Genomic DNA, 13212 nt, shown 5'->3' on the forward strand with positions numbered 1-13212 from the left:
GACTGTCTACAATGGGTGTAACACCCGAGTCCCACTGTCTGTGATGTTTTCAGAGTCCTATCTTCAGCACACCAAGTCCGTTATTTTCATCCGAAATAGATGCAACTTGAAAAGAAATACAATCTGATATTATGTCGGTCATGTTTGCACACTGAGTCCAAAACTTTAGTCAGTTTTTATTTCTTTCCGAACAGGTTTCTGTGTTTTTTCGCATCCAGCCATAGTGTTTGGGTGGGTGTCTGTAGCGTCCCCTACCTCAAACATGCTGCCAGCCGCTCTTAAGGATCAGTCGTTTCACATAAATTGGTATTCTTCTTTTTACTGTGCAGGTTCCAGTGAAGCTAGCAGCGTATATCAAACTGGACCATCCTGAAATACAACTGCAGCTCCTTTATCAACAAGACAAAACTCTCCTTGATTGACAGGTGAAACTCTCCTCGCTCTGGTCTGGTTTTTCATGTGGAACGGAGCCTGTTGTTGTTGTTGTTTTTTCAAGGAGTGAAAGAAGCACTAAATCATCTTCACAGACGTTTTGTCTCATACTGCAAATTTTTGATATTAATAGAAAAATAAACGGTCGAAAAACTGCATCGGAAAAAAAAAGATTCAGTGTGCGAGGCCTTTAGACTGATATATTTGGTTTGTTAATAATAATTAAATATTTTGTCATGGTGAGACAGATACCCTGTAAAATACCTTAAATAGATAAGAAACAGTAAAATACGCTGCACATCTTTAAAAAATCTAATTTCTGTTATCTTAACCCGTGTTTCTATCGTTCTGAAGATCTAGAGTTCACCTTTGTGTCCGTGCTTTAAATCATGTTAGTGTCACATCATGCAGGTTTATAAAACACTGTTAAGTGGTCTTTAAGCACCCCGACAATAATTCATGATGACGGACAAAAGATGGTGTCATTACACGTCCACGCTCTGCAAGTCGATATGCTTCCTGTGCCAGATCTTGATTTCAACCTCACAGTCTTAAAAGGTCAAAATCAAACCAGTAAATTGTATAAAATAGTAACATTACCTATTGTCTTTTCAAGCACTGACTAATCAGAGGAGGATCTTTTGGCCCCCACAGCAGTGAATCAAAGTCTTCTTCTTCTTCTTCGTCTTCGTCCTTCTTCTCCTCCTCTTTTTCCGTCCTCCTCTTTTTGTCTGCTTTTGCCAGCCGACCCGTCAGCTTTCGGAGCTCCCGCGTGATAACTTTAATATCCAGTTCCTGCTGTGCGGCCCTCAGGGTGGCTGTGTTAAACGGAAACGTCCGTATGAAGTCTCCGACTCTGAGTGGAGGAACATGTTGTCTGTTGTGTGCCGTGTTCTCGTCGAAAGGAATCCTCTCCTCCTCGTGTCTCGCACTGCAAAACAATGAAAACACTTATTGATGAATAGTCTCAATCTAAAAGACATTACAAAATCAGAAAATAATTTTTTTTTTATAAAAATGGTAAAAATACCCAAGAAATAAAAATGTCCACAAAATGTTTAAGTACGATAAATAGTATCATTTGTTTCACTTCACATCCATTTTTTAGGCACTTTTGCATCACATGTAAATCTAAGTAATCATGACCTTTGACCTTCTGAAGCCTATTTTACCATCTATGAGCTTCTATTGTCTGGTGTTTTTTTTGCACTAGCTAACCGCCCAGCTAAGTGCTTGGATTTGAGCAGAATCCACATTTATATAAGACTATTTATATAATACATAAGACTATGTTGTTAAGGTGTAACTTTATCGATTCAGCCTTATTTTATTATTTTTTTAATCAGAGTATTTCAAAAACTGTCCACAAGAGAAAACATTTTGATCTCCCTCTGAAATCAGACCAATAACTTTGAAAAGCCTCCTTAAAATTTGATATGACTTGTTGAGTTGATATATCATTTCAAGCCGACACTTAAAGGACAAAAAGTTGATGTCATTTTTTCTCCCAGCTGGCTCTGTTGAAAACATCTCTCTATGGTACAGAGGGGGCATCACTTGGTCCCCTCCCCCATTACGCCTTTCCAACATTCAGATTGAAGGCTAAATGTCACAGGGGCGTAAATATCGCGGCTTGAAACGGCAGTCTGAATAGGGCTACTGTAGGAAATTACATTTTTACTAAAATAATAGCCTTCTATTTACTACAATTCTACAATTCACTGAGCAGACGCTTTTATCCAAAGCGACGTACATCAGAGAGTAAGTACAACACAAGCAAGGATCTAGAAAAAAGGGAACAATGTCAGTAAGAGCAAACGATCAGCTTTGAGTCTGATTGGACACACAGGTGCTGACAGGAAGTGACCAGAGGCAAAGCACAACATTGAGGGCAGTTCTTGAGAGCTCTAATCAGTATAGAAACCATCTTATAAGTCGTCGTTATCAAACAAAAACCATCGTCATTACCATCATCATCATCAATAATATGGAGACCATCATCATTAAGTTAGTAGGTATTCATGAAAGAGCTGGGTCTTTAGCTTTTTCTTAAAGGTGCAGAGGGACTCTGCAGATCCAATGGAGTGTTTACTGGTTATTAGTCCAGGGTGTTACCCATCTCTCGCCTAATGACAGCTGGAATCAGCTTCAGACACCCACGACCCTGAACGAAATAAGCGATTTAGATAATGGATGCATGGGATGGACATCTGTGAGCTAAGAAAAAAATCTCTAATTGATTCAGTGTATCAATCAGTATTTTCAGAATGTGAAGGTTTATAAAAACCAGCAGTCGTGTACAAACCTGTGGATGTCTGGGAGCTTCCAGGGCACAGCAGGACATCTGAGTCCATGCCTCCTCTGTGGGGTATCAAGTACCGAAGAGGAAACGTCTGCCTCTGCCGAGAGCTCATCGGCCTCAGCTTCTGTTTCAGTGTCGTCACAGTTTGTAACCTCAGACTTGAGGAGACTTCTGTTGTCCGTCAGCCTCGCAGCAAGAGCTGGGCATGCCCGTCTGTTTACCGTCGTCACATTTGTCCTTGAACGTGGGCCGAGTATCCAGTTCAGGGTCTTGTCCTTATGGTTTCTGGTAGTGATCCTGTCCCTGGTTGCCTGTCTCTTGTTTAAGTCAACTGGGGGAAGAAATCTTTGAGTGTAAGCTACAACAGAACTCTGCTTGTGTTGTCTTTTTTCAAACCGGTGATTCGTTTTAAGAACAGGAAGTGCCTGAGTTTGCAACGGCTGGGTTCCACTACTTTGCTTTTGGAATTTGGGTTTCTTAAACTTTGGGAACACGGGTATTGAAGAATTTGCGGGCAGGTTAGCGTGGAACCAAGACTTCTCGCACCCTCGTCTCTGATACGCCTTCTCCCTCAAGCCGTCGACCAACGTGTAGTTCATCAGATCGACGAGATCGCCGATCAGCCTTTTCTTCACCGCGATATCAGCCGGGCAGTCCAGAGTCAACGCCGGGCTGTAGTTGACCTCCAACAGCCAAGGTTTAAACCTAACGTCGACGAGGACGTCAAAGCCGAAGAGCTCCACGCAGTTGGGACAGGAAGGGACAGATGGAGCGATCGTGAGGAGGGACAGGGTCACGATGTTGTTGATCCTCTGCCATAAAAGATTCTGGTTGACGTCTTGGCTGTGAAGAAAATGCCTGAACTTGCTCATAGTCCACTTGCACCCTCGGCCCACTCGTTCTTTCTCCGTCCTGTAGAACGGGCCGAACTTGTTGATGCTGGTGTTGGTCAGATGAGCGTAAAAGTTCCGCAGCGATGCCAAGTCGTACTTCTCTGTGGCAAACCGCACCAGGCCTTCTTGGTGGATGTAAACCGTCAGCGGGTGGAAACTCTTCACACAGACGTAGATCCTCAGGTCAAACTTGTAGCCGGAGATCAACAGGGGGTCGCTGATGTACCTTTGCACGATCACCGAGCAGTCGTAGACCAAGTCTTTGAGGTCCTCGAAGAGGAAGATTCCCCGGCCCCTGGAGAGATCTACAGGTTTACATATCCAGTACGCCGGAGGTCCTCGGGTCGGGCGCAGTTTGTCGTATTCAGACAGGAAGCGGGTGTAGTCGTTGGGGAGGATGAAGGCGACGGGACTGAAGTCGTAAAGAGCCGAACCAAATGTGGCTCTCATCCTCCGCAGGTTGCGGGCCAAGCAGTCCTTTTAAAAAAAAATAACAAACGTTATTTTAGTTGGTGATCAATCATTAATCATGAACATGACGTTGAACAGAAGAGGTGGCAATGGTGGAAGAAGCAGCGCCGGGCCTGGAAGGGGATGGGGGGAGAGATGGGATAAAATGCAGGAAGAGGGATAGGGAGCAAGGGGGTCGGAGGGGTGTTGTTCAGGCAAGGAGCCACAGGTGGGATTCGAACCTGGGCCGCCCCCTTGGAGAAGAAGGCTTTGCTGCACACCATAAGTCAACCATAGTTTTTTACTTTATTATTTTGCAGGAATCGACAAAGCCTTTTTTAAGCCGTGCAAAAAATATCACTTTTTTCATTTTATTTTTATTTTTTTAAACACACATTTCAGATGCTCACCTTGCGTGTGATTCCAGCAGTCTTGGGATGGTGGTTGAGTCGCTGCCATGGCAACAGGTGGTGATACTCTGCGTTTCGAAAGGCAGAGCCCCTCCAGTACAGGTTCCAGTCCTCGTCCTCTCTCTCTTCTTCGTCGTATTCCTCCCATCCCCGCTCGAGCAGCACCTCCCTCACCAGCTTGGGACCCTTGTCATGAAGTCTGAACACCAGGGAGGCAGCCATGCAGCATTTTTACACTACACATAAGAGCATCACAAAAACAGGATAGTCAACATCAGATCTTTCTTTTATGTTGGAGGAGTTTTGATGAATCATCAAATTTGATACAATTATATAAAAAAAGTTACCCAGCGTTCTCTGGCAGAGATGAATCAAAGAAGGTTGTGTAAACTTCCCCTCCACCTTCCTTCTCTCCAGAGTTATAAATCCTGTTCCAAATGAGGCTGTAGGCACTAATGTGGGTCCCGACCTCACAAACATGCAGCTCTCACCGCAGCCTTGTTTGTGTGTGAGCTGTGTAAGTGTTTACGTGGTAAATCTGAGAAGCACCAAACAAAACCTGACACTTTGTCTCCCCGCCCACAGACACAGAGAGCGTGCCAGATCACTAACAAGAGACCTCATCCACTTCAAATTTAAACATGCTGCTGAGCTCTGTCGCCTCACTGCTTGGAAATATAAAAAAAAAAAAAAAAAAAAAAGGTGTGGTGCCCTTTAGGCGGATTAATAAGTGCACACAAAAATAATATGAGAGTAAGCCAGGTGTGTTGACCCTAAAGTTTTCCATAGGTTTATAATGTTAAAAGAAGGGATTTGTCTCACTTGGTAAGTGCTAAATGCACATTAACTGACGGCTGCCTCACTTTGACTCCATCAGGTATATGCATGTCCTTCACCTTGTGTTTAGGGGAAGATCTGTTGTCATAGCGCCACCTACACACGCTCACACAAACAGACTCGTACAGTCTGTAGTCTGTCGGGCAGATTCAAGCACAAAAGGCTTCTACTGTTCTGAACGATGGCCGTTAAATAAGTGAACGCCCATTGTCAGACATGTTTTATTTGCCTGCTGTTCACAGAGAGATAATAAAAACTATTCATTGAATTCACTGATTCATATTATTCAAGGCTGCCAAAACAGCAGAAGTGTCTATACAGGATGTTTAAGATTAATATATGGCCGAACTTGTAACATGATCAGGTGTAAACTTGAGTTTCATCTCTGTGTCAGTGGGCAGGGTTAGTCAAGTTTTGTTTGGGCTTCTCAGATTTACCGAAACATTTAAGCTCACACACACAAATAAAAAAATGGCATCCAGCAGTAATTGGGGATGTTACCTTAAAAGTAAAAAAAAAGTGTAAAGAAAAATAATCTGGTTTTATAAAGAAACAACCGTCCAATCACCATCCACAGGTACCTCTCAAACATGAAGGGAAAAAACCACAAACAGATCCTCGAATAGTACCAAACATCGCACATCGGTTTTTGTTAAATTCTGAAGCCCCGCCTCTCTGGCAATGTGTGTTTAGACATATTTCAACAGTTGTTATCTTGCATATCCTGAAAAAACAAATAAGAACCAGAGAGTTGGAGGTTTACAATTTTATTGCACTTCAGGGCAAATGAAGGTTAACCAACATGGTGTGGGTTCACTTCGTCCGCTCATCTGGAAGAAGAAACACACATTTGATCAGCTTGTAGATTGTAACAATGAAACCTGCAGGTGATACATATGTCAGTTGAGTGTTGTCACCACAGTGGTAGAGTTTGTTTATCCTCTGTATGTCCAGATGACTGAGGTGAGTTCTCTGACCCATCTGAACTCCAACCTCGAAGGGCAACACGGTCGGATTTCCGTCTGCACTGAAAAAATACCTTAGAGGAAACAAAAATATATTTTTAATCAATATCCAAAAAAGAAGAATTTCCTTTTGTACGTTTTTTTGCACTGGCTTAAAAAAGGAAGAATGTGCAACTTTTTGATCCAGTAGATGTCACCCCTTGAGCATGAAACCAAAACAAACTGCCACACCTCCGCTATTCTGAAGCCTCCCGTCTCCTCGAACGAGACACCGTCAACCCCTCTCCACTCGAGTTGGCGTAAAACGAGTCATCAATAAGAACGCACCATAATTACGCATCATGAAGCGCAAGCGGTGGACAAAACTGTCCTCGGCTCGAGCTGCTATTGGCGGTGTCCTGCATTGTTGTGTTAGCATGCTAATGTTAGCGCTCTCTTGTTAGCTTGTAGCTTCATATTGCTTTAAAAATGACAGAATGATCGTGATCTAAACACACTTACATGACATCAAAATAATCAGTGAGAAATGAATGTTCTTCTTCTCCAGTCCTCCAGACAACAGAGCAGCTGGCAGGACTCCCGCTCACTTTAACGCTCTTCTGTTAAAAAGTTGAATTAACTATGGGTCACGACTTACGATCCATAGTGCATTATGGAGTTGATATCGTACGGCAGATTCAGAGTGTTTCCATATTTCAGAGCGAAGTTCTTCTCTCTGCCTGCAATCAGAAATGTCCAGAATCATTTATAATGTCTCAGACTTAAGAAGCCATGCAGATAAAAATGGAAAATACAGCAGCAGTGTTCAAATATTTAATTCCAGATGTTCAGCACTTTTCATCCTATATTTTTAAAGAAACACGCCCGAGTGTTGCTGGAAGGCTTTCCCACTGCCCCATGTAGTCTTTAACTCTAGAACATGAAAGTGTTTAAGGACCTTGGGATGTACATAAGAAGTGGACGCATTGCCATTATGATGAAAGAAATACGATTTCAACTTTGAAGCCATAAGACTTGACACTTTTAGCCAAATGTGGCCACTGCTGTACCCCGGTTCAGGGTTAGCATCCTTTAGGATTTCCTGTTAACCTTTACACATTCGTTACTAAGTGCCACTTCTGTCGCCTAGCAACCTCAACAGCTGCCGCAGAACAAGTTAAACCATCCAACGTCATGTAACTTAACCGGTTATTATTATTTAGGGTGCCAGTAGGGTAGTGGTTAAGTGCGGGGAATCCGACCTGTGACTCCTTTCCCCGCATGTTACTCTCCACTCTCACTGTCCTATCTTGACAATAAAGAGTGCTAAACTTCTATCCTTAGCGAGAGGTTGCTGTGGAGGAGACTTGTCAATCACAAGATGGCCTTTCTATAACGCATACCATGTGTTATACCCTTACTGCCCATGTAGGTTTAATCAGCTGTTTGAGAAGCTAAACTTAGTTATTGAGGTAATAAATCACCTAAAAGTAAAGTCAGACTTCTAGACACATCAGGAGTCGCCCCCTGCTGGCCGTAAGAAATACTACAGGTGTAAGGTAGTTCCACATTGGCTTCCATTTTCAAACCTGGAGGCTACGTCCATTTCTTTTACACACACAGAGGTCAGAAGTGAAACCTTTAGCATACACTGTTATATTATTATTATTATTATTATGATACAGTCCATGACCTCTACAGTCAGTTTAGGTGTTTTACCTGGCTTGATACTCTCCCACTGCACGGAGACGTAATCATCCCGGTCCTTGCGTGTGTGTTCATGATGTAACCCCAGAGCGTGAATGATCTCGTGGCAGAGATTTCCGACGCTACACTTCCGGGAGTGATACAGCGGCTGAGCTCCTCCACGACAGCCAACGAACGAGGCGCAACTGGAGACGTAAAACAAGACGACTAGAGTGTCAAAAACACAAAAACACTTCCACTCTCTTAACTCCGGGTGGACGTAGCACCACTCATCCGACCTGACATTTTCCCAGAGCGTATCTCTCACCCCTTGCCGGTCTTGAACTTCAGGTAGTTATACTCGTGGGTGTGCGGCGTGAAGCGAATACACGTGTAATCCGAAATCATCTGGAACGCAGTGTGGAAGTCCCCCTCTTTATGAGCTGCAAGAAAGAATGACAGAAATCATCACCTACTCTATCTCCTTTTATTAAAAAAAAACAAAAAAAAACAACTCACCGAGTTCATCACTGATAACGTACGGCACGATCGCGTCCAACCACAGCATCTCCACAGCATTCCTCTCCTCCTGTCGGTTTCATAAAGACTTAAGTTATTTAGTTTCAACTGTTAATGTGACATTTTATAAAGTTTGATTCATACTGCGGCTGTTATGACACATCCTGGCGTTTCAAATCACACACTTTTGTACAATCTGCAGCTTTGGACACACTTCTTTATCGACTTGTCAGCTTTCACTTCATCCTGATGATCATTCATCTGTCTCAGCACAAAGTTTGAGTACCGTCTGGAAGAATGGATGTTGTAATCGTGTCATCTTTGACTTAGTAAGACCCTGTGTCCATAATAGCGTTTTATCCGGGGTCAGGAAAGCGCTGGCTGTGCGCTCTGGAGCGTTAGCATGAAGCATTTGTGCTCTGAGAAAGAAAAGCGCTGTGCATCCGTCCTGTCTCCATGACAACGGCCGCTGCTACATTACTTTTTACTGCATGTTTTTTTTTTTTTTTCATTTTAGATTTGTTTTTTTTCTCTCCCGATCAGATGCAGAGCAAAGAGGATGTGGGTACAAGACACGATCTGTAGGCGGCAAAAATACAGAGAATATCAAACATTTGGAAAAAGAGCGCCGGTGAAGTCAACAGCGCCTTTCTGAAAAGTTGAAAGATTTTCAACTCGGATACTCGGGAGAAAAGACGCTGGGCGCTTTTTTTTTCAAGGCGTCCGCATTCTGCAGCGAACGCTCTCTCCTCAATGAAAACAATAAAAAAAGAAAAAAAAAGGAATAAACGCTCAGTGGACATGGGTCATAAATTTAAAAAATAGTTTAGTTTTGAAATATAATGTGGTTATTGCTTAAATGTAGGATGCACCATGTTTTTGCCAGCTTCCGTGGGACCCCCCTCCTCCCCTCCCCCCATGTGACAAAGTCCCCAGAAAGCTGTAGCTTTTCGTTCTTACCATATTTTAAGTTCTCCATCTTACCGGCAACAAAATGTCTCCCTCTTGTACAATCATGTCTTCCTGAAGATCTACAGAAAGTCAAAGTAGAATAAAGTATTTGGTTAGTGTTCATCGCTTTTCACAAACGTCTTCTGATCTGGATTTTGGTCGTGTTTCTGATTTACCCGCCAAGGTTTCTGCACTGTCTCTCAGCGAAGGTTTCAGCTTCATGGACACCTCACCTGGAAAAGAAAAAAAAACATCCCTTATTTATTTTATTTGTAAAACAAAACAGTCTTTAATCATTAACACACCAATGAGTACACACCTGAATCCTGAACTGCTGCATTGTGGGTAACATTTAAAGAAAAATAAATTATGGTGGTAAAATAATAATTTCATAAATTTTTATGAGTTTGGATTGTTTGTTAAAAAATACCCGACAAACTCTTGTTAAATAAAAAGTTTTGTCTTTCAAGTTATTCTTGACGTTGTGAATGTTCAAACAAACGAACACCAACCTTGGGCCCCATGATCTGCATGCAGGGTGTCGTTTAACAGCACATCACCGGCTGAAAAAGAAGAATTCATGGAGACAGCCATTGACAAAGGATTTGTTATTTAATGTTTAGCAAGCATATATATGTAACGTGTCGTTTATCTAGAAGCCAAAGATCCTTGGTCGCACAGTTAAGATCTGGTATTCTCCCTCTGGCTGTTGAAGTCGGTCGATTCAAAAACATTCCAGTAGAAAACAGACTTTGAGAGATGTGTGATTTGGACGAAGTTGAAACGGAGTCCCATTTTCTTTTGCATTGTACAAAATCTGATGATTTAAGAGAATTATTGTTTCATGAAGTAAAATCTGAAATATTCGTGTGGACAGATGTGCAGAAACTGGAATGGCTGTGTAAGTTTGATGCGTTTAAACTTGCTAATTTTGTTTCAAAAGCTTGGAAAAGAAGACAGGATATTCTGCACTGAGACAGCTCTGGTTAAAGTGTTTAATGACATCCATTTAAACACAGACAGTGGCAGAACCTCAGTCTTAGTTTTACTTGATCTCAGTGCTGCGTTCGACACAGTTGACCACAATATACTACTCGACCGACTGGAAAGCTTGGTGGGAGTTTCTGGCACAGTACTAAACTGGTTTGAATCCTACTTAAAGGACAGGGACTTCTTTGTGTCTATAGGTAACTTCAAATCTGAGCAAACAAAAATTACTTGTGGAGTTCCCCAAGGTTCCATCCTGGGACCTCTTCTGTTTAATCTCTACATGCTCCCACTAGCTCAGATTATAAAAAACAATAAAATAAGTTATCATAACTATGCAGACGATACAAATATATATTACAATGTCGCCAGGCAACCATGGAACCATAAAAGCACTGGGTAAATGCATAGAGCAAATAAATGAGTGGATGTGCAAAAATTTTCTCCAGCTAAACAAAGACAAAACTGAGGTTGTTGTTTTTGGAGCAAATCAGCAATCAGCTTCAGTCAGTAAGACTTAAAACCACAGACCAGGCAAGAAATCTGGGCATAGTGATGGACTCAGACCTCAATTTTAAAAGCCACATTAACACAATTACAAAGTCAGCCTACTATCACCTGAAGAACATATCAAGAATTAGAGGACTTAGGTCCCAGCAGGACCTGGAAAAACTTGTCCATGCTTTTATCTTCAGTCGTCTTGATTACTGCAACAGTGTCTTTACAGGTCTGCTTAAAACATCAGTCAGACAACTGCAGCTGATCCAGAATGGTGCTGCTAGAGTCCTCACCAAAACCAAGAAAATGGATCACATCAGTCCAGTTCTGAGAGCCTTACACTGGCTCCCAGTCTGTCAGAGAATAGACTTTAAAATCCTGTTGCTGGTTTATAAAGCGCTTAAAGGTTTAGGGCCAAAATACATTAGTGACCTCCTGATTAATTATTAACCATCCAGACCGCTCAGGTCGTCTGGGACAGGTCTGCTCTCTGTCCCCAGAGTCAGAACCGAACACGGAGAAGCAGCGTTCAGTTTCTATGCTCCTTATATCTGGAACAAACTCCCAGAAAACTGCAGGTCTGCTGAAACTCTCAGCTCTTTTAAATGGAGGTTGAAGACTCACCTGTTTACAGCTGCCTTTCATTAAACAGCTTTAATAAGATTTTAAAACTTTAACTCTGCACTGGAACTTTTAACTCTTTTTATATTTTTACTTTATTTCAATTAATTTCATTTTTAATTATTTTATTTGAACATATGTTCAGATTGAATAATTCCAGTGATTTTTCTTTTTATGTTCTATTTTAATGTTTATTTTCTTTCCTCTGTCATGATGCTTTTGATGTCTTGTGTGAAGCACTTTGAATTGCCTTGTTGTTGAAATGTGCTACATAAATAAAATTGCCTTGCCATAATTAGTTTGACTTGCTTTTGCTTTCTCATTTTGTTTCTTGAGAATTAATATAGTTTACCTAGTGCTGATCCAGGAACGTTTTTAAATTTATGGTGTCATGTAAGCCCATGTGGGCTGGGCATATGGATGCATGTATGACACAATAATAAAATAAAAAACTAAACTAAACTAAAGTATACACAAGGGAATCTACCCTATAAGAAAATTCTTATGACTTTAGAACGCCATTCATGCAGTCATTACTCGTAATTATGCAAATGAGGAGCAAATTAATATCATTCTAACTTTATCCTACTTTGTTAAAGAAATGAGCTGCAACCGGAGGCTGTGTTAGTCACATGGTGCGTTTCATTTGAAGGCATAACAACTACTAGAGAAGAGAATTACCCTGATATCTGGGTTGTAATTCTGATACTGTTAAGAAAAACAAAACAACAATCGTGTCTAAAAGTCACTAAATGATCCACCTTTCAAAGTGTAGTTGCTGTCTATACATACCTGGAGCATGGCTGCTAGCCTCCTGTGTTGAATTTATGGGGACTCCACCAACTGCACAACAAAGAAAGAATAAAAAAAACAAAAAACTATGTAACTTGAGAATCAGAAAGCTTTTACTGCCGTTGTAAGCTCATTCAACAACTTAGTGCAACTCCATCTGGTGTTAATACAACATAAAAAACCATAGGACAGTCAATAAAAACTTAAGAATAAGAGAATAAAAAAGTAATCAGTGAGTACCTGTGGACATGCAGAGGAAAAGCAGAAGCCACATTATGCAGCACAGGAACGGTCTCACTGTTTTCTGTCCGACAGATACAATGATGATGTGATAAACCAGGTATCATCAGAGGTCTCCACAGGTGTGATCACTTCGCTCTAATTATGACTGCATCGGTTCACTCTGACCTGTAGGGGGCACTATACACAAAGTTACTGAGAGTTCAGGGGCCATATTCATAAGAAATATGTATATATATGTATATATGTATATATAATAAGAAAACTCTATTAATCGGTGAGACAGGGTCCTGGTAGAGATAAAAGTTAAAGCATCTTAGATCTTAAGGGAGCTCCTCATGTTGAAATCTGTGAAGAGCAGGGAGGAGGACTTTTAAGAGTTTCTCTACTAGAGGAGAAAACAACAAAAAGACAGAGAGATAGAAAAATTGTTCTCCAAACACTGAATGACGGTGATCTCATTCAACCCTACGGATTAGATCATGCAGGGATCCTTTATGTGGAGGATCTTTAAGAGATGTGCTTATCGCTCAAATATCCCACCCAATGCAACACATGATGAATAAATATGACCAAATAAATGATATCAGCATGTGAAGAAGTTGCTGCACAAGTAGGCATGCGTATTACAAAATGTTGGACTAGATTCT

General features: G+C 41.5%; 2 protein-coding genes across 5 annotated transcripts; both read right to left on the bottom strand.

Annotated features, from left to right (window-relative positions):
- Positions 1-505: 505 nt before the first annotated feature.
- On the bottom strand, positions 506-5589 carry ttll2 (tubulin tyrosine ligase-like family, member 2). Its single transcript, XM_061051577.1, has 3 exons — positions 4488-5589; positions 2738-4104; positions 506-1363 (listed from the first exon to the last, which is right to left on the bottom strand). Exons 1-3 carry the CDS (start codon positions 4707-4709, stop codon positions 1033-1035), a joined length of 1920 nt encoding a protein of 639 aa, XP_060907560.1. The 5' UTR covers positions 4710-5589; the 3' UTR covers positions 506-1032.
- A 486-nt stretch (positions 5590-6075) lies between these two features.
- Positions 6076-12734, bottom strand: LOC132984694 (hatching enzyme 1.2-like). 4 transcript variants are annotated; one of them, XM_061051581.1, is made up of 13 exons: positions 12563-12734; positions 12323-12373; positions 9937-9987; positions 9744-9758; positions 9601-9657; positions 9458-9504; positions 8655-8734; positions 8497-8537; positions 8283-8397; positions 7988-8160; positions 6927-7008; positions 6242-6363; positions 6076-6154 (listed from the first exon to the last, which is right to left on the bottom strand). In XM_061051581.1, the coding sequence occupies exons 1-13, from the start codon at positions 12594-12596 to the stop codon at positions 6138-6140; spliced, it is 885 nt and encodes a 294-aa protein (XP_060907564.1). In that variant the 5' UTR covers positions 12597-12734; the 3' UTR covers positions 6076-6137. The 4 variants fall into 4 exon arrangements, with proteins under 4 accessions (XP_060907564.1, XP_060907566.1, XP_060907567.1 ...); XM_061051583.1 differs by having other exon boundaries at positions 8655-8719; positions 12563-12733; XM_061051584.1 differs by having other exon boundaries at positions 8655-8686; positions 12563-12732.
- Positions 12735-13212: the final 478 nt, after the last annotated feature.

This window comes from Labrus mixtus, chromosome 12 (genome assembly GCF_963584025.1).
Source record: "Labrus mixtus chromosome 12, fLabMix1.1, whole genome shotgun sequence".
NCBI lineage: Eukaryota > Metazoa > Chordata > Actinopteri > Labriformes > Labridae > Labrus > Labrus mixtus.